General features: G+C 35.0%; 2 protein-coding genes across 2 annotated transcripts; both read left to right on the top strand.

Moving 5' to 3' along the window:
* The first annotated feature begins 2303 nt into the window (after positions 1 to 2303).
* On the top strand, positions 2304 to 7071 carry LOC101258077 (uncharacterized). Its single transcript, XM_004242476.1, has 2 exons — positions 2304 to 2907; positions 3311 to 7071. The coding sequence occupies exons 1-2, from the start codon at positions 2304 to 2306 to the stop codon at positions 7069 to 7071; spliced, it is 4365 nt and encodes a 1454-aa protein (XP_004242524.1).
* A 9553-nt stretch (positions 7072 to 16624) lies between these two features.
* On the top strand, positions 16625 to 22275 carry LOC138349420 (uncharacterized). Its single transcript, XM_069299763.1, has 6 exons — positions 16625 to 17281; positions 17367 to 17441; positions 17543 to 18038; positions 18242 to 19297; positions 19355 to 21495; positions 21670 to 22275. The coding sequence occupies exons 1-6, from the start codon at positions 16625 to 16627 to the stop codon at positions 22273 to 22275; spliced, it is 5031 nt and encodes a 1676-aa protein (XP_069155864.1).
* Positions 22276 to 22687: the final 412 nt, after the last annotated feature.

Here is a 22687-nt window from a genome sequence, read left to right as displayed (position 1 = left end):
GCTAAGCCCCTGACCCACTCCAAGGGTCGATTGCATAAAAAAAAACCCTAAACCCTAAACCCTAAACCCCATCGCTTTTTCATTTTACGGAATTTTCTCTCTCTAAAAATTTTCTCTTTCTAGAATTCTTTCAAGGTGTTCATCTTACGTTTAGCAAATTAACTAATCGTGGTGGAAATTTGTGTTTTGTCATGGCTGGGAATCCAGCGGATGAACGTTTTAGGCCTCCCGATCCATCTATAGGTGGTGGGAATCCTACAGTTCAATTATCGATTCAAGCGGTGGCGCATGAAGCGTCGTCTTCCTCTTTGCAACGGATGGAAGAAGCGGTGAACGTTGCGACTATAGAGGCTGAAATCGATGCATCGCGTCACTATCTTGCAACTGGGTACAATCCAAAAGATATGGGAAGTTTTGATGTCCAGGTTTTGGAAGCGAAATCGCATGCGATGGAAATCGCAAAATCGCATGCGATGGAGGCGGCGAGAGCGACTTTGAATACTACTTGATTAGATCGTTATAGACAACAATCAATTACTAGGGAATTATCTCAAGGTCTTGATATGGAAAATCAACAAAATTTGGAGTTAAGGGAAGATCGAAATCTTGATTCGCGACAAGAAGTTGCTATGGTAGAATCACGACAAGATGTTTCTATGGTAGAATCGCACAGGAATATTCAAACATCTGGAAATCGAGTGATTCATCAAACAGATAATCAATCCAAGAATTCCCAACAAGGATCTGATAATTCGAACAAGGTTTTTGAATCAAATCAACAAATCCAACAAATTACAAATCCCACTACCAAAACCCCTGTTTCGAGAGCTGCACCAGTTCATTCTACTCAGAATAGACCAAATGTAGGGAGTTCTTCTGAATTTCAAAATATTCAAGGTAATCCTATGATCACTACTAATACTTATGTTAGTCATGGTCAAGAAACTGGTAGAATGATTGAGGAAATTGTTAGAATTGGTAGACAAACTGATAGAGATACTAGTAGATACCAGGCTAATTTCCCAAAGATTACGAGTAATTTTGATCGTATTGTTCATCGAAATGAGTCTGAGAAAAATGATCATCCTATAGGCAATACTAACAACTCTTCTAAGAAAGATCAAATATCAGAACCTGCTCCTTATACAGTCATTCAAACCTATGCAGATAGGTTGAGATATAATCAATCTAAGAAGGGGGTCAGTGTCAAATTAAGTGAGCCTGAGATCACTACTAAACAAGGGTTACCTGCTGTTTTATATGTCAAAGATGAAGTAGTGAAAGACTTAGCTGAAACCTGCAAGTTTACATTGATTGGTAAATTCAATTATACTATGCCTAGGGTGGATTTAATTAGGAAAAATTTTATTCTACAAACACAACTTTCTGGTGGAGTGAAAATTGCTCATTTTAACTCAAGACATGTTTATATTGATCTTGATAATGAGTTGGACTATAATATGGTTTGGACTAAACAAAGAATGAATATTGCTGGTCAAATCATGAGAATACAAGCCTGGACACCTTCTTTTAAGCCAGAAGAAGAAACACCATTAGTCCCAATTTGGATTTCATTACCAGAATTACCATGGCACTGTTACAACAAGGAATTCATAACTAGTTTGTTGTTACCTATTGGGAGAGTTCTTTACCTGGATTCAGCTTCTATTAATAAGACAAGGGGCAGCCAAGCTAGAGTGAAAGTTCAAGTGGATTTAACTAAAAATAGACCCTCTCATATTTGGATGGGGTATATAGGGGAAGACATCACAGATGGAAGGTGGCAAAAGATTGAATATGACAATATCCCTGATTATTGTTTTTACTACAAGCATCAAGGTCATAAAGAGGAAGATTGTATAGTGAAAAGAAGAGATGAGGAAAATAAAAATAAGAAAGAACTGGAAAAAAACAGGACAAGGAAAGATAACCAAAAGACTACTACTGATGTGCAAACTCCTAATATTGATACTGGTAGAAATGAGGTAGAATATGATCAGCAAAAACAGCAAAATATGGACAACTCTCAACAAAGGATACAAGAGTACTGGCAAACCCAAAGGAGAAAAAATAGCAATCAACATGTTAGATTCAATACTGATAGGACAATGGTTCATCCACAACAATCTCAAACAGGTATAATTTCTATCCCTACCAAAAATACTTACATTGATCTAGAAGTGCAGGAATCTACTGAAGCTGGAGCTGGATTGGAACAACCAATTGAGAAAATACATGATCCTACTCCAAGACATGATGATGGGAGATATGAGCCTAAATAAAAAAGAAACAAACAACAAATGATGGAAATTCATGAAAACAGGACTATACAGGCTGATCAACAATTTGCTACTCTCAATAAATCAGGTATTGACTCAATGCTCTCCACCCCTGCAACCCTTTATATTGATACTGTTGGTGTAGCTGTTGGAGGTGAGGATGGAAGAGGTCAGGAGGATATTAGAGCTCAGCAGGTTAGATATGATAAAGGGAAAGATAAAGTATTTGAAGAAGGGACCTGTAGTAATGTTGAGAAAGAACCTCCTGATAAAAGTATTTTCAATATGCTTCAACAGATTAATGCTAAAACTAACAACAAAAATCAATCTATCACTGGTATATCCCATATTGACCATCAAAGAGATGTTAACTTTGATGAGTATAGAGAACCTGACTCTGAAGATGAGGATGATGTGGATACTCACTCTTTAGGGGAGGGTATGGAACCAGGAGAGGAAATTAACACCTCTGACCAATTTCAAAAGGAACCTTTGCTACAGTCTTCTAATATTGATGAGATTAGAGAAGTTACTGGCAAACAGGGCTTATCACCTAGAGGAAGAAAGATTGTAAAACAAAATAAGCTTACTAGTACTAGTAAGCCTAATACTAGAGCTAGGAGTAGAGGTAATTAATGATTAAATTCTTATGTTGGAATGTTAGGAGCATTAACACTTATGGTGTTCTTGAGAGATTGATCAATCTTAAGAAACTCCATAATCTGTCTATGATGGCTCTTTTAGAACCTTTCTCCAATCATGATAATATAGAGTCTTACAGAATGCCTTTACTCATGGATCATAGTTATAATAATATTAATAATAAGATTTGGATTTTTTGGTCTAATGAAATTACTTGTGATATTTTGGAAAGTGATCAACAGCAGGTGCTTGTGAGGTTAGTCCTGTAAATCATAGAGAGAAATTCATTATGACTTATGTATATGCCAAATGTAAGGAACATTTGAGGAAGCCTTTTTGGGATGTGATGTTACAAAGGTCTGAGACTATGAATCCTTGGTGTGTATTAGGTGATTTCAATGTAATAACTTCTATTAGTGAGAAACTGGGTGGTAGGGACTATAATATCAATAAGAGTCTGGAATTTATTACTATCATTGAGGCTTGTGGTTTAGTGGATATGGGATATCATGGACAAAATTTCACTTGGTGTAATCATAGGAGGGATGGTGCAAGAATATGGAAAAGACTGGATAGAGGTATGACTAATGACAAATGGGTTGAAACAATGCCTCACTCCAGTATTACTCATCTACCATCTGTTGGATCTGATCATAGCCCTTTATTGCTGGAAATAGGTGATATACAATCCAATATTATTAAATATTTTAAATTTCTGAATTGTTGGACTGAGAATGATAATTTTTTAGCAACAGTGGAAAATTGTTGGAAGAGAGAAGTTACTGGTAACCCTATGTGGATATTACATACAAAGTTGAGGAGGTTAACTAAGACTTTGAGAGGGTGGTCAAAACAGGAATATGGTGATGTTTTTGAAAGAGTAAAACATTATGAGGAGCTGGTGAAACAGGCTGAAAATGATATGTTCCTCAATAATAGTCCTGCAAATATTGAGAAATTGAATGTTGTCAATGCTAAATATATTAAGTACTTGAAGGTTGAACATAATATTCTGCAGCAAAAAACTCATTTACATTGGTTAAAAGAGGGTGATGCAAATACCAAGTATTTTCATGCTTTGATTAGAGGTAAAAGGAATAGAATAGCTATTCATAAGCTGATGGATGATAATGGAAATTGGATCCAAGGGGAAGACAAGATTGCCAAACTAGCTTGTGATTATTATGAACAGAACTTTACTGGTAAGGCTGAGAAAATTAAGGAAGAGAATCTCCATTGTATCAATAAGATGGTCACTCAAGCACAAAATGATGATTTAGATAGATTACCTGATGAAGATGAATTGAGAAGGATCATTATGAGTATGAATCCTAACTCAGCACCTGGTCCGGATGGTTTTGGAGGAAAATTCTACCAAACATGTTTTGATATTATCAAGAAGGATTTATTGGCTGCTGTTAACTACTTTTATATTGGTAATAGTATGCCTAAATACATGACTCATGCCTGCCTCATCTTACTCCCTAAAGTTGAACACCCCTGTAAATTAAAGGAGTTCAGACCCATCAGCCTTAGTAACTTTTCTAATAAAATCATTTCTAAGATCATGAGTACTAGATTAGCATCTATTTTACCTTGTGTAGTTTCAGAAAATCAATCAGGTTTTGTCAAAGGGAGGAGTATCTCTGAAAACATTTTATTGGCTCATGAAATTATTCATGGTATTAAAAAACCAAGAGATGGCAGTAATGTAGTTATTAAACTAGGTATGGTCAAAGCTTATGATAGAGTTTCCTGGACCTATACTTGTATTGTGTTAAGGAGAATGGGTTTCAGTGAAATCTTTATTGATAGAATTTGGAGGATTATGAGTAATAATTGGTATTCTATTGTTATAAATGGGAAGAGACATGGATTTTTTCATTCAAAGAGAGGTCTTAAACAAGGTGATCCCTTGTCTCCAGCACTTTTTGTTTTAGGTGCTGAAGTCTTTTCTAGACAGCTTAGCCTTCTTTATCAAAATCAGTTGTATAAAGGGTTCCATATGGAAAGCAATGGTCCTAAAATTAATCATCTTAGTTTTGCAGATGATATCATTATTTTTTCTTCTACTGATAACAATTCTCTTAATCTTATTATGAAGACTATTGATCAATATGAGGAAGTTTCTGATCAAAAAGTGAATAAAGATAAAAGCTTCTTTATGGTAACCTCTAATACTAGTCATGATATTATTGAGGAAATTTCTAGAATTACTGGTTTTAGTAGAAAAAACAGTCCTATCAATTATTTGGGATGTCCTTTATATGTTGGAGGGCAAAGAATCATCTACTATTCTGAGATTGTAGAGAAAGTGATCAAAAAAATTGCTGGCTGGCATTTAAAGATTTTAAACTTTGGGGGAAAGGTTACTCTTGTTAAACATGTCTTACAATCTATGCCTATCCATACTCTTAGTGCAATCTCTCCTCCAAAGACTATTTTAAACAGTATAAAAAAAGTGATTGCTGATTTCTTTTGGGGTATAGAGAAGGATGGTAAGAAGTACCATTGGTCATCTTGGAATAATATGGCTTTTCCAACTAATGAGGGAGGCATTGGAGTGAGGCTGATAGAAGATATGTGTACTGCCTTTCAATATAAGCAGTGGTGGGCCTTTAGGACCAACAATTCTTTATGGAGCAAATTCTTGAAAGCCAAGTATAATCAAAGAGCCAATCCAGTGGCAAAAAAATACAATACTGGAGATTCTATTGTATGGAGATATCTTACTAGAAATAGGCAAAAAGTGGAATCTCTTATAAAATGGCATATTCAATCTGGTACTTGTAGTTTTTGGTGGGATTGTTGGTTGGATAAACCTTTAGCTATGCAATGTGATCATGTATCTAGCCTGAATAACAGTGTTGTAGCTGATTTTCTTATAAATGGTAACTGGAATGAGAGGCTTCTTAGACAGCATGTACCACCTCAGTTAGTTCCTTATATTCTGCAAACCAAAATTAACTACCAAGCTGGCAATATAGACACTTCTATATGGACTCCTACAGAATCTGGACAATTTACTATTAGTTCTGCATGGGATAGCATTAGAAAGAAAAGAAATAAAGACCCTATTAATAATATTATATGGCATAAACAAATTCCTTTTAAAGTATCTTTTTTTATTTGGAGAGCTTTAAGAGGAAAATTGCCTACTAATGAAAATCTGCAGAGAATTGGTAAGAATCTATCTGATTGTTATTGTTGTTACAATAAAGGCAAAGATGACATTAATCATATTTTGATTAATGGCAACTTTGCCAAATATATTTGGAAGATTTATTCATCAGCAGTTGGAGTATTGCCTATTAATACAACTCTGAGAGATCTACTATTGCAGTGGAGGAATCAACAATATACAAATGAGGTACACAAGTTACTTATACATATTTTACCTAATTTTATTTGTTGGAATCTTTGGAAAAATAGGTGTGCTGTCAAGTATGGTTTGAAGAATTCCAGTATATACAGAGTACAATATGGCATTTTTAAGAACATTATGCAGGTGATCACAATTGTGTTCCCCAGTATACCATGGCAAACTAGTTGGAACAATCTTATTAATATAGTGGAACAATGTAAACAACATTACAAGATTCTCATAGTTAAGTGGAATAAACCAGACTTAGGCAAATATAAACTCAATACAGATGGGAGTGCTTTACAAAACTCAGGTAAGATTGGAGGAGGTGGAATTCTAAGGGACAATCAAGGTAAAATAATATATGCATTTTCTTTACCTTTTGGATTTGGAACTAATAATTTTGCAGAAATCAAAGCTGCATTACATGGGCTGGATTGGTGTGAGCAACATGGTTACAAGAAGATTGAGTTGGAAGTTGATTCAAAGCTGTTGTGCAATTGGATCAATAGCAACATTAATATACCTTGGAGATATGAAGAACTAATTCAACAAATTCATCAAATAATTAGGAAAATGGACCAGTTTCAATGCCATCACATATATAGAGAGGCAAACTGTACAGCTGATTTATTATCAAAATGGAGTCACAATCTGGAAATTCTACAAAAATTTTATACAACAAGACAACTTAAAGAACCAATTAGAGGAAGCTACTTATTGGAGAAAATGGGAGTACAAAACTTTAGAAGAAGGAAGCTCAAGAGAATAAAACAGCCTCCTTAGATATTGTTCTCTTTGATGATTATCTAGCATTGCAAATGACATTAAATTTATTCATTAACTTTTGTAGTTAGTAGAATAGATTTACAATTTCATTATTCATGTAAAGGGAGAGTCTCCCTAATTTATGCTTTCTTGAAATTATATTAAGAGAGGAGTCCTCTCTAGGTATTAATTTCTATAGATGTGCATCTTATTGTAATAGGTTGAATTGACTATCTTAGTAGATAAGTCAATTACATACCTACCAAATTATAGAAGGTAAGGTGAATGTCCCCCTTCTTGTAAATTTTATTTCTATAAATGTTAAGGCCTGGGGGTGATTCTAAGCCCCTGACCCACCTCAAGGGTCGTTCCCAAAAAAAACAAAAAAAAAACCCTAAACCCTAAACCCAAACCCTAAACCCTAAACCCTAAACCCTATCGCCTTTTTATTTTTCAGATTTTTTCTCTCTCTAAAAATTTTCTCTCTAAAAAATTTTCTCTCTCTAAAAAATTTTCAAGGATCGTTCGTGTTCTTTGTTGCTGATCGTCATAATTGATTAGCAAGTTGTGTCGAAATGGATGGAAATCCAACTGATGGAAGATTTCGACCCCCAGATCAATTGATAGGGGTTGAAAATTTTAATGTACAGGCCACAAATATCGAATTGACGGAAGGAGCATCGTCCTCCTCTTCGCACTTGAGGGAAGAAGCGATCCAAGTCGCAACTGTAGAGGCGGACATGGATGAATTACATCGCCAAGTCAAAATACGTTTAAATACTACTGGCACGACGGGGGAAATACTAAGGGTGGAGGATCAGTCGAATTTGGAAATGGTCGAGTTGTTGGCGATAGAGGAAGCGAAATCGCGAGTGATGGAGGCGGCGAAATTGCATGCGATAGAGGCGGCGAAATTGCAAGCGTTGGAGTTAGCGAAATCGAGATCTGAGATTAGTCGATTGGAAGTTTCTCGACAACAATTGCTTTCGGGGGAACTATCTCAAGGGGATTTATCTCGAAGTATTGATACCCAGATTCAACAAGGTTTGGAAGGAGGGGGAGATCGAAACCTTGATTCTAGACAAGAAACTCGAATTGGGGAATCATCTTTAGGTCGCGAATCACATTCTCAACAGATTGATGGAACAAAAGATGATGCGCGACAGGAAGTTGAGAAGATCTATCGCAAGGGCGAAATCGCGATGGTCAAAATCCACAAGTTAATCGATCTGTTCAAAATCAGCAAAGAAATCCTAATTTTACCAAGGAAAAGGAGATTGATCAACAAAGAAATCCCAATTCTAACACGGACAAGGAGATTAAACAACAAAATCCAAGGTCTAATCGATTTCTTGCTTCTAAGGAGGCAGCATATACTTCTCAAAACCGTCAATCTGGTATTCTCTCATCTGAAATTCCTACTAGTGGCCATAATGTTCAAGGTAATATCGTCTCTACCAACTTTAATCCCAAGAATGATGAATTGGTGAATGTTACTGATAGAACTAACATTGTTTCTGTTAGAAATCAAGATTATCAACATAACTTTCCTAAATTGACTAGTAACTTTGATAGAAATTTACCTAGAATTGGGAATGAGAAACAGGATCCTCCTTCAGGAACTAACAATTTTCCTAAGAAAGATCATATACCTGAACCTGCTCCCTATACAGTTATACAAACTTATGCAGACAGGCTTAGATATAATCAATCCAAACGAGGGGAAAACATTAAGCTAACAGACCCTGAAATTACTACTAAACAAGGCTTACCTGCAGTTTTATATGTCAAAGAGGAAGTAGTTAAAGATCTGGCCTCTACTTGTAAATTTACCTTAATAGGAAAGTTCATCTATACAATGCCTAGAATTGAACTAATAAGGAAAAATTTTATTCTCCAAACACAATTGTCTGGGGGTGTTAAAATAGCCCATTTTAATTCTAGACATGTTTATATAGATCTTGATAATGAACTAGACTACAACATGGTATGGACTAAACAAAGAATGACAATTGCAGGGCAAGTAATGAGAATGCAGGCATGGACTCCAAATTTTACACCTGAGGAAGAAACTCCTTTGGTTCCAATCTGGATCTCCTTGCCTGAATTGTCATGGCATTGCTACAATAAACAGTTTATTACTAGCTTACTCTCACCTATAGGTAGAGTTTTGTATTTTGATTCAGCCTCCATTAACAAAACTAGAGGTAGTCAAGCTAGAGTTAAGGTGCAGGTTGACTTAACCAAGGACAGACCCCCACACATTTGGATGGGATACATAGGTGAAGAAATTACTGATGGAAGGTGGCAAAAGATAGAATATGATAGCATTCCTAACTATTGTTTTTACTGCAAACATCAAGGCCATAAGGAGTCTGATTGTATAGTTAAACAGAGGGATGAGGAAAATAAAAAAAGAAAAGACTTAGAAAAAAACAAAAATAGAAAAGACAATGTTCAACATGTTTCTGCAGATTTACAGACTACTCAGAATTTGGACACTGGTAGAACAGAGATAGACTATCATCAACTACAACAACAAGGTGTTGAAGCTCAGCAACAAGGGATTCAAGAAGAATGGCAAACACAAAAGAGAAGGAACAATAATCAACAAGTTAGATTCAACCATGACAGGACTGTATCTCATCAACAACAGTCTCAAACAGGTATGATTACCATTCCTACTAAAAACACTTACATTGATCTAGAATCACAGGATCATACACCTGTTGGAGATGGAATGGATCAATACAATGTCTATCAGCATGATCAAAGTCATGGATACACTGAAGGAACTCATATACAGAAGGAAAAAAGAAATAAGCAGTCAAGAGTGGAAACTCAAGTTATTAAAGATCATCAGGCTGATTATCAACATGACAATCAAAATACAGCAGGTATTGACTCAATGCTCCACTCCCCTACAATCCCTTATAGAGATAATGTTGGTGTAGCTGATGGAGGTGAGGTTGGAAGATGTCAGGTGGCTATTAGTTCTCAGCATGTTAATTATGATAAAGGAAAAAATAAAGTTGTTGAACAGGGGACCACTAGTTATGTGGAGAAAGAACCCCCTGATAAACAGACTGTTAATATTTCTGATCAAATTATTAATAAAAATAATAATAAAACTCAAACTACTACTGGTAATGACCCTATTGACCACCAACAAGATAAGAATGTTGATGAGTATAGGGCACCTGATTCTGAAGATGAGTTTGATTTGGACACTCAATCTTTAGAAGAAGGTATTGAACCAGGAGAGGAATTTACCACCTCTGATCAGATTCATAAGGGTCCTTTGATTCAATCCTCTAATGCTGATGAAATTAGAGATGTAACTGGCAAACAAGGGCTTTCTCCTAGAGGCAGAAAACTTTTAAAACAAAATAAAAATACTAGTACAAGTAAACCTAATACTAGAGCTAGGAGTAGAGGAATTTAATGATTAAGCTCTTATGTTGGAATGTGAGGAACATAAATACTTTTGGTGCTCTAGAGAGATTGATTAACCTTAGAAAGATTCATAATCTGTCTATGCTGGCTATTTTAGAACCTTTTTCTAATCAAACTCATATAGATTCTTGCAGAATGGAGTTGATCATGAATCATAGTTTTAGTAATATTAATAACAAAATCTGGCTTTTTTGGTCTAATGAGATTAGTTGTGATATTTTGGAAAGTGATCAGCAACAGGTGACTTGTGAAGTGAGTCATGTGAATTGCAGTGAGAAATTCATTATTACCTATGTATATGCTAAGTGTAAGGATCAGTTAAGGAAACCACTTTGGGATGTTATGTTAAAGAGATCTGAAACCAGGTACCCTTGGAGTATAATAGGAGATTTCAATGTTATCACATCCACTAATGAAAAGCTGGGAGGTAGAGAGTATAACATTAATAAGAGTTTGGAGTTTATTAGTATTATTGAAGCATGTGGTTTAGTTGATATGGGCTATCATGGTCAGGATTATACTTGGTGTAATCATAGAAGAGATGGAGCAAGGATTTGGAAAAGACTGGATAGGGGTATGACTAATGATAAATGGATTGAAAAAATGCCTCATTCTAGTATTACTCATCTGCCTTCAGTAGGGTCTGATCATTGTCCTTTATTGATGGAAATATGTGATATTCATTCTAATACTATTAAATACTTCAAATTTTTAAATTGTTGGACTGAGAATGAATCATTCTTAAACATTGTGGAAAACTGTTGGACAAGGGAAGTGATTGGAAATCCTATGTGGAATTTTCATACAAAGTTGAAAAGGTTAACTAAGACCTTGAGAGTGTGGTCAAAAAAGGAGTATGGTGATGTATTTGAAAAGGTTAAGTTATATGAGGATTTGGTGAATAGTGCTTAAAAGGATATGTTATGTAATCATAGTAATGAAAACATTGAGAAGCTGAATGCTATTAATGCTAAGTATATTAAGTATCTGAAGCTGGAATTTAAAATACTTCAGCAGAAAACTCAGTTACATTGGTTACAAGAGGGAGATGCAAATACCAAATACTTTCATGCTGTGATTAGAGGTAAAAGAAATAGAATGGCTATTCATAAATTAATGGATGACAGTGGAAAATGGATTAAAGGGGAAGAAGATATTGCTAAACAGGCTTGTGATTATTATCAAGAGATTTTCACTGGCAAGAATGATAAAATTAATGAAGATATATTGCAGTGTCTCAATCCTATGATTACTTCAGAACAAAATGATGTTTTAGATAGAATTCCTGATATGGATGAATTGAGAAGGATCATTATGAGTATGAATCCTCATTCAGCACCTGGACCTGATGGATTTGGAGGAAAATTTTATCAAATATGCTTTGATATTATCAAAGATGATCTATTGGCTGCTGTTAAGTATTTTTATAGTGGTAATATTATACCCAGATATATGACTCATGCTTGTCTTATTTTACTTCCAAAAACTGATCATCCCTGCAGACTAAAAGATTTCAGACCTATTAGCCTTAGCAACTTTGCTAATAAGATCATTTCAAAGATCTTTAGTACAAGATTGGCTGCTATACTACCTGGTATTATTTCTGAAAATCAATCAGGTTTTGTCAAAGGGAGAAGTATTGCTGAGAATATTTTGTTGGCTCAGGAAATAATTCATGGTATTAAAAAGCCAAAAGAAGGCAGTAATGTAGTTATCAAGTTAGATATGGTTAAAGCTTATGATAGAGTTTCATGGAATTATACTTGTTTGGTGTTAAGGAAATTGGGTTTTAGTGAAGTGTTTATTGATAGAGTTTGGAGGATTATGAGTAACAATTGGTACTCTATGGTAATAAATGGTAAGAGGCATGGATTTTTTCAATCTAAGAGGGGACTTAAACAAGGTGATCCATTATCTCCAGCACTATTTATTTTAGGTGCTGAAGTTTTGTCTAGACAGCTTAATAATCTTTATCAGAACCATCAGTATAAAGGTTTTCACATGGAAAGAAATGGTCCTCAAATTAATCACCTTAGTTTTGCAGATGATATCATTATATTTGCTTCTACTGATAGTGATTCCCTACATCAGATTATGAAAACTATTGAAGCATATGAACAAGTTTCTGATCAGAAGGTAAATAAGGATAAAAGCTTCTTTATGGTGACATCTAAGACTGATTATGACATTATTGAGGAAATAAAGAGGGCTACTGGTTTTGATAAGAAGAGCAGTCCTATTAACTACCTTGGGTGTCCTTTATACATTGGAGGGCAAAGGATAATTTATTATTCAGATATGGTTGAAAAGGTGATCAAAAGAATTGCAGGCTGGCATTCCAAGATTTTAAATTTTGGGGGTAAAATTACTTTGGTAAAACATGTATTACAATCTATTCCTATTCATACACTTGCAACTATTTCACCTCCTAAAACTACCTTAAATTGTATCAAGAAGATTATTGCTGATTTCTTTTGGGGTATTGATAAAGATGGTAAGAAATATCATTGGTCATCTTGGGAAAATATGGCATATCCAACTAGTGAAGGGGGTATTGGTGTAAGACTATTAGAAGATGTTTCTACAGCTTTTCAATATAAGCAGTGGTGGGATTTTAGAACAAAAAATTCTTTATGGAGTCAATTTCTAAAATCCAAATACTGTCAAAGAGCCAATCCTGTGGCTAAAAAGTATGACACTGGTGATTCATTGGTTTGGAGATATCTAACAAAAAACAGGGACAAAGTGGAACCCTTTATTAAATGGCAAATACACTCTGGTACATGCAGCTTTTGGTGGGATAATTGGTTGGATACTGAAAATCTTGCCAAGCAAAGTGATCAAATATCTAGCTTAAATAACAGTGTGGTAGCAGATTTCATAAAAGATGGTAAGTGGAATGAAAGCTTAATTAGACAGCATGTGCCACCTTTGTTGATACCTAAGATTTTGCAGACATCTTTCTCTTATAATGCTAGAAAAGATGATACTGCAATATGGATTCCAACTGAAACAGGCAAGTTTACTATAGCTTCTGCATGGGAGTGCATTAGAAAGAAAAAAACTACTCATTTTATTAATAACATTATCTGGCATAAACAATTACCTTTTAAAATAGCCTTCTTTATTTGGAGAGCTTTAAAAGGTAAATTACCTACGAATGAACTTCTGCAGAAATTTGGTAGAACTATTTCAGAGTGTTATTGTTGCTATAGTAAAGGTGAATATGACATTAATCATATATTGATTAATGGAAATTTTGCTAAATATATCTGGAAGATCTATGCTTCAACACTTGGAATAGTGACAGCAAATGCAAACCTTAAAGACCAACTTCTACATTGGAGGAATCAGCAAGTTTATAATGAGGTACATAAATTGATAATACATATTTTACCTAATGTAATTTGTTGGAATCTATGGAAGAATAGGTGTGCTGTCAAATATGGAAAGAAAAGATCCAGCATACATAGAGTGCAATATGGTATTTTCAAGACTGTTATGCAGGTTATTAAAATGGTGTTTCCTAGTATACCTTGGCAATCTAATTGGAATAAGCTTATTAACTTAGTAGAACAATGTAAACAGCAATATAAGATAGTGATAGTAAGCTGGAAAAAACCAGCTTTAGACATTTACAAACTTAATACTGATGGTAGTGCTTTACATACTTCTTTTAAGATTGGAGGTGGTGGTATTTTAAGGGATCACCAAGGTCAAATTGTTTATGCTTTTTCTATACCTTTTGGTTTTGGTACTAACAACATTGCAGAGATAAAAGCTGCTCTATATGGGCTGGAGTGGTGTGAAGATCATGGATACAAAAGAGTTGAATTGGAGGTTGATTCCGAGCTACTGTGCAAGTGGATCAAAAACACAATAAAAATTCCTTGGAGATATGAAGACCTTATCTTACAAATCCAGAAAATAGCTAAGAAAATGGAACAATTTAAGTGTCATCACATTTATAGAGAAGCAAATAGTACTGCAGACTTACTAGCCAAATGGAGTCACAATTTGGAAATCATTCAACACTTCTACACAACAAGACAACTTGAGGGAGCAATTAAAGGAAGCTATTTACTAGAGAAGATGGGCACACAAAATTTTAGAAGAAGGAAAATCAAGAGAATAAAACATCCACCTTAATAATATTTCATGTTCAATAAATAACAATTCAAATAACATTAAATTTATTCATTGACTATGTTTAGTTATTAGAATAGATTTACTCTTTCATTATCCATGTAAAGGGAGAGTCTCCCTAATTTATGCATTCTTAGAATATTGTATTAAAAAGAGGAGTCCTCTTTTAGGTATTTTACTTTATAGAGTGCATCTTATTGTAAAGGTTGAATTGACTCATCTCTAAGATAAGTCAATTTTAACCATCAAATAATAGAAGGTAAGGCCTAATGTCCCCCTTCATGTAAAATTGTTTTTATGAATGTTAAGGCCTGGGGGTGTTGCTAAGCCCCTGACCCACTTCAAGGGTCGTTCTAATAATAAAAAAAACCCTAAACCCTAAACCCTAAACCCTAAATCCAAAACCCTAAACCCTAAACCCTGCTTTTTCATTTCTCAAATTTTTTCTCTCTCTAAAAATTTTCTCTCTCTAAAATTTTTTCTCTCTCTAGAAATTCTCACGAATTCTTGTGTTTATCGCTGATAATCGGAGAATTTGGATAGCAAAACGAATTTGGAATGGTGGGTAATCCTTTGGATGAACGTTTTCGACCTCCAGATCCGACGCTAGGAGAGGAGGAATTGAAGGTTCAATCGAAAAATAAGGAAATGACGGACGGATCATCATCTTCCTCTTCGCGCTTGAGGGAAGAAGCGATCCAAGTTGCGACTATAGAGGCGGAGATGGATGAGTTTCGTTACAATCGTGAAAGGGATCGAAATCTGAGTTTACAAGTAGGCGACATACGAAGGTCGGATAATTTGCAGGAATTAGTAAGAGGTGAGTCGCAAAGGATAGGGGAGGAGAACATACAGGCGATTGAGGCGGAGAAATTGCGTTTGATGGAGGCGGCGAAATCGCAAGAAATCGAATCAGCAAAATCGAGCTCGATGGAGGCGGCTCAATCGAGTTCTGGGGTTAATCGAATGGATGAATCGCGACAAACATTAGTCACTGGTGAATCCACACAAGAATTTAATACGCAGATTCACCAAGAAAAGGCAAACAGAGGAAGTCGTAATATTGATCATAGACATGAAACTATAATGGTGGAATCTTCTCTAGGTCTAAATCTAAATATTCAACAAAGAGGGGAGGATAGGGGAGGTAGATACATTGATTCTCGACAAGGAATGGGGATGGTGGAATCACAGATTCGTCAAAGTCATCTTGAGGATAATCAACAGTATAACCCTTCCATCCATTCTCAAAATCGCATGGATAATCTGAACAAAGACAGGGATGTACATCAACAACATCAACAAATTGCAAATACTAACCCAAGAAATCTTGGTTCGAGAACAATTGATGGTTACCCTATTCAGAATAATCAAGGAGTTGGGCATTCAACTGAATTAAACAAGAAACAGGGGAACAATCAAGGTAATACTACTATCATTACTTCCAATTCTGATAGGAATGTGATAGAAAATGTTAGATTGAATGTGGAACCTGTTGGAACTCAGAATTATCAGTTGAACTTTCCTAAAATCTCTACCAATTTTGATCGAAATATCAACAGAAATGTAGCGGGTAAGAATGATTATCCAGTAGCAAATAATGATAAATCAGCCAAGAAAGATCAAGCACAAGAGCCTGCTCCCTATACAGTAATCCAAACTTATGCAGACAGACTTAGATTTAATCAGTCCAAAAAAGGAGTTTGTATTAATCTGACTGAGCCTGAAATTACCAATTACCACTAAGCAAGGATTTCCTACTGTATTATTTGTTAAGGATGAGGTTGTAAAGGAATTGGCCTCAACTTGTAAGTATACTTTGATTGGAAAGTTCATATATACCATGCCAAGAGTGGAGCTAATTAGGAAAAATTTTATCCTCCAAACACAACTTTCAGGGGGGGTTAAAATTGCACATTTCAATTCTAGGCATGTGTATATTGACTTAGACAATGAGCTTGATTATAATATGGTGTGGACAAAGCAAAGAATGACCATTGCTGGCCAAGTTATGAGAATCCAGGCCTGGACTCCAACATTCAAGCCTGAGGAAGAAACACCACTAGTCCCTATATGGATATCTTTACCAGAATTACCTTGGCACTGTTATAACAAGGAATTCATTAGTAGTCTGTTAGCACCTATAGGTAGAGTACTTTACCTTGATTCAGCTTCAATTAACAAAACAAGAGGCAGCCAAGCTAGAGTTAAGGTACAAGTTGACTTAACCAAAGATAGGCCTTCACACATTTGGATGGGATATATAGGGGAGGACATAACTGATGGCAGATGGCAAAAGATTGAGTATGATAGCATTCCATCCTATTGTTTCTATTGCAAGCATCAAGGGCATAAGGAAGAAGATTGTATTATAAAGAAAAGGGATGCTGATACTAAACAAAGGAAAGATATGGAAAAGAACAATAATAAGCAAGACAATTCTCATCAAAATACTGCAAATATGCAGATTCCTATGTCTTTGGAAACAGGTAGATTAGAGCCAGATTACAACCAACAAAGAAGGCAACACAATGAGATTCAACAACAGCTGAATCAAGAAGAATGGCACACTCAAAAAAGGAGGAATAATACTCAACAAGGCAGATTTCAATCAGATAAAGCAAATGTTCAATAGATTCAGACTAATAGAGGTATGGCTTCTATCCCTACAAAAAACACATATATTGATTTGGAATTGCATGAAATTACAGGTCAAGGAGAAGGTTTGGAGGAGCATGTGGAGCAGGGGAGACAACATGTGGATACACCAAACAAGCAAGTCTCAGGTTAGGATCATAATAAAGGAAATAATGATAATAGAGAGCACAGAAATACTCAACAAAAAAAGGATAATCAGGAGCCTAGAAGTGAACAAACTGATTATCAGCAAGACACTATAAGAGAATCAGGTATTGACTCCATATTCCCCATCCCCACAACCCTCAATATTGTTAATGATGCTGTTGTTGATAATACTGCTGGAGTAGCTGTTGGAGGTTTGGATGGAAGTGGTCAGGAGAAAGATAGTTGTAATCAAACTAGAATATCTAAAGGAAAAGGTAAAATAGGTGAACATGATTCATTAAATGATAAAGTGCCCCCTGATAGAACTAATACTAATAAAATCCAACAAACTATTAATAAAAGAAATATTCCTACTGTTTCTAATCCTGGTAATGATCCTAGTATTCATCAACTAGATGAATATAAGGAACCTGACTCAGAGGATGAGTATGAAGATGATACTCAACCTCTAGGGGAAGGAAGGGATACAGGGGAGGGCATAGGTACTTCTTACCAATTTCAAAAGGTCCCTTTGTTACAAACCTCCAATGTTGAAGACATTAGAGATGTAGCTGGCAAACAAGTTCTATCTCCTAGAGGTAGAAAACTACTGAAACAAAATCCAAATACTAGTATTAGGAAACCTAACACTAGAGCTAGAAGCAGAGGCTTTTGATGATTAAGTTGATATGTTGGAATGCTAGGAGCATTAAGACATTTGGTGCTCTTGAAAGGCTGATCAATTTAAGAAAGATGCATAACCTGTCCATTATTACTATTTTAGAACCTTTCTCTAATACAGATCAACTAGAATCTTATAGGATGCAGATGCTGATGAATAGTGCTTATAGCAATTCTAATAGCAAAATTTGGTTATTCTGGTCAAATGATGTTATTTGTAAGGTTCTAGACAGTGATCAACAACAAGTAACTTGTGAAATAATTCATGTGGAGTGTAGTGAAAAGTTTATAATTACCTTTGTGTATGCTAAATGTAAGGATCATTTGAGGAGGCCTTTGTGGAATAGTATGCTTAAATGGGCTGACACTAGATATCCTTGGTGTACTATAGGGGATTTCAATGTAATCTCATCTACCAAGGAAAAGAAAGGTGGCAGAGATTATAATATTAGTAAAAGTCTGGAGTTTATAAGTGTTATAGAAGCCTGTGGACTGGTGGACATGGGCTACAGTGGTCAGAATTATACCTGGTGTAACCATAGGAAGAATGGTGATAGAGTGTGGAAAAGACTGGATAGAGGAATGGTGAATGACAATTGGTTGGAGAAGATGCCTCAAAGCAGTATTACTCACCTTCCTGCAGTTGGATCAGATCATAGTCCTCTATTGATGGAAATGAATAATAATCAATCAGCTGTTATTAAATATTTTAAGTTTCTTAATTATTGGACTGAGAATGACCATTTCTTATCAACTGTGAACAATTGTTGGAATAGAAATGTTAAAGGGGAACCTATGTGGATTTTACATACTAAGCTAAAGAGACTTACAAAAACTTTAAGAGATTGGTCCAAAAAAGAGTATGGGGATGTATTTGAAAAGGTAAAACAGTATGAGGAAGCTGTTAAAAGTGCTGAAGAAGACATGATTCTGGATAGTAGTAGTATTAGTAGAGAAAAATGGAGTAATGCTAATGCAAACTATATTAAGTATATGAAATTAGAATATGCTATTTTACAACAAAAATCTCAGTTACATTGGATGAAAGAGGGGGATGCAAATTCAAAATATTTTCATGCTGTGATTAGAGGAAAAAGAAATAAGATGTTCATTCATAAGATAATGAATGACAGTGGAGTATGGATACAGGGGGAGGATAATGTTGCTAAGGAGGCTTGTGAGTATTATTAGAATATTTTCACTGGAAAATCTGATAAAATTAATGAGGATTTAGTACAGTGTATTCCTGAGTTAGTTACAGCAGAACAAAACTATGATTTGGACAAAATGATTAGTGTTGATGAGTTGAAAGGTATTATAATGGGTATGAATCCCAATTCTGCACCAGGCCCTGATGGTATTGGAGGAAAATTCTATCAAGTTTGTTTTGACATTATTCAAGATGATCTATTGGCTGCAGTAAACTCTTTTTTTAGTGGTAAAATTATGCCTAGATACATGACTCATGCTTGCCTTGTATTACTTCCTAAAGTGGCTCATCCTAACAAATTGAAAGACTATAGACCTGTGAGCCTTAGCAATTTTACTAATAAAATTATTTCCAAAATTTTGAGTACCAGGTTGGCATCCATTCTTCCTAAGATTATATCAGACAATCAGTCTGGTTTTGTTAAAGGAAGAAGCATTTCTGAAAACATTTTGTTGGCACAAGAAGTTATTCATGGTATTAAATTACCTAAAGAGGGTATGAATGCAGTGATCAAGTTGGATATGGTTAAAGCATATGACAGAGTTTCATGGGCTTACACCTGTATAGTTTTAAGAAAAATGGGTTTTAGTGAAATTTTTATAGATAGAGCCTGGAGAATAATGTGTAACAACTGGTATTCTATAGTGATTAATGGTAAAAGGCATGGATTTTTTAAGTCTACAAGGGGTCTCAAGCAGGGTGATCCATTATCTCCAGCTTTGTTTATTATTGGAGCTGAGGTTCTGTCAAGGAACTTAAATCTCATTTATAATAACAAAGTATATAGAGGGTTCAACATGGAGAAGAATGGGCCTCAAATTAACCATCTTAGCTTTGCTGATGATATTATTATATTCACTTCAACTGATAGAAGGTCCTTGAATCTAATAATGAAGATTATTGAGGATTATGAGAGGGCTTCTGATCAGCAGGTGAACAAAGACAAAAGCTTTTGCATGGTTACTTCTAAGACTAATCATAACATATTAGAGGACATCAAATTAGTGACAGGATTTGGTATTAAGTATAGTACTATTAGCTATTTAGGATGCCCATTATATGTTGGAGGACAAAGAATTAGTTATTACTCAGAAGTTGTGGACAAGGTGATAAGAAGGATTTCAGGCTGGCAATCAAAAATTCTGAGTTTTGGAGGAAAAATTACTCTAGTGAAACATGTTTTGCAATCTATACCTATACATACTATAGCAACTATGTCCCCTCCAAAGACTACTTTATCTCATATTAAGAAAGTAATTGCTGACTTCTTTTGGGGTTTGGATAATGAGGGCAAAAAATACCATTGGGCTTCATGGGATACTTTGGCATATCCAACTAATGAAGGAGGTATTGGAGTAAGACTTTTAGATGATGTTTGTAAAGCCTTTCAGTATAAACAGTGGTGGGAATTCAGAACTAAGAAATCTCTTTGGAGTCAATTTTTAATGGCAAAATATTGCCAAAGAGCAAATCCAGTGGCTAAAAAGTATGACACTGGAGATTCTCTAGTATGGAGGTATTTAACAAGGAACAGACTAGAAGTTGAATCACTTATTAAATGGAATGTTAAATCTGGTAATTGTCATTTCTGGTGGGATAATTGGTTAGGGAGTGGAGCCATGGCCAATGAATGTGAAAATATATCCAGTTTGAATAATACAAAGGTAAAAGATTATCTAACTGATGGTAGTTGGAATGAGAGTTTGGTAAGACAACATGTTCCAGCACAGTTGGTCCTCAATATTTTGCAAACAAATTTTAATTATCAAGAAGGTAGTGAAGATTCAGCTATATGGATTCCTGCAGATTCTGGAAAGTTTTCTATATCCTCAGCATGGGAAATTATTAGGAAGAAACACAACAAAGATCCTATTAATAAAATAGTCTGGACTAAGCAAATACCCTTCAAAGTATCTTTCTTTATTTGGAGAGCTTTGAGGAGTAAACTTCCTACAAATGAAAGTATGCTGAAATTTGGAAGAGAAGAAATGGACTGTTATTGTTGTTATAAAAAAGGGAAGGATGATATTAATCATATTTTAGTCACAGGAAATTTTGCTAAACACATCTGGAAATATCATTCATCAAGTGTTGGTTTAATCCATGCTAATACAACCTTAAGAAGCCAACTTATTCAGTGGAGGAATCTTCCTACTTATAATGAGGTACATAAATTATTAATTCATATTTTACCTAATTTTATTTGTTGGAATCTTTGGAAAAACAGGTGCGCAGTGAAGTATGGAGGCAAGCAATCCAGTATACAAAAGGTTAAGTATGGTATTTTTAAAGAAACAATGCAGGTAGTAAAGTTAACTTTTCCTAATATACCATGGCAGTCTAATTGGGAGAGTTTGATTAATATTGTGGAACAGTGTAAACACCATTATAAAGTAATCATGGTTAGATGGATTAAACCAAAACAATATATTTATAAACTTAACACTGATGGTAGTGCCTTAGCTGATAATGGTAAGATAGGTGGAGGTGGTGTTCTTAGAGATCACCAGGGGAAATTAATATATGCATTTTCAGTTCCATTTGGTGTAGGTACTAATAATTTTGCAGAGTTAAAAGCAGCAACTTTTGGGATAGAATGGTGTGAACAACATGGATACAAAAACATAGAGCTGGAGGTGGATTCAGAAATGATTTGTCAATGGATCAACAACATAATCAAACCTCCATGGAGATGTCAACAAACTGTCCAACAACTACTTCAAACAATAAGTAAACTTCAGTATTTTCATTGCAAACACATTTATAGAGAAGCTAATAACACTGCAGATTTACTAGCAAAGTGGAGTCACACGATAGACATTCCACAACATTTTTATACTCCACAACAATTAAAGGGGACAATTAGAGGAAGCTATATGTTGGAGAAGATGGATATATACAACTTCAGAAGAAGGAAGATCAAGTCAATCAAATTTCCACCATAATAATCAATATACATATGGATTGTTAAAAATTTCATTTGGCATGTAAATTTGTTCTTTAACTAGAAATAGTTAGTTGAATTAGTTTACTCAACATTATCTTAAACATGTAAAGGGAGATTCTCCCTAGTTTATGCATTATTAGATAAATTTATTAAGGGAGGAGTCCTCTCTAGGTATTTTTCTTTTAAGTGCATCTTATTGTATAAAGGTAGAATAAATTACTCTTAGTAGAGTAATCTATTCATAACCTACCAAATGATAGAAGGTAAGGCTTTAAGTCCCCCTTCATGTAAATTTTCTTTTATGAATGTTAAGGCCTGGGGGTGTTGCTAAGCCCCTGACCCACCACAAGGGTCGTTCAGCTTAAAAAAAACCCTAAACCCTAAACCCTAGTTCAAACGGATATAAAACG

The sequence above is a fragment of the Solanum lycopersicum genome, chromosome 6, assembly GCF_036512215.1.
Source record: "Solanum lycopersicum chromosome 6, SLM_r2.1".
Classification (NCBI taxonomy): Eukaryota; Viridiplantae; Streptophyta; class Magnoliopsida; order Solanales; family Solanaceae; genus Solanum; species Solanum lycopersicum.
Note: the sequence above shows the minus strand (reverse complement) of the source record. Positions and strands in the feature narration are given on the sequence as shown.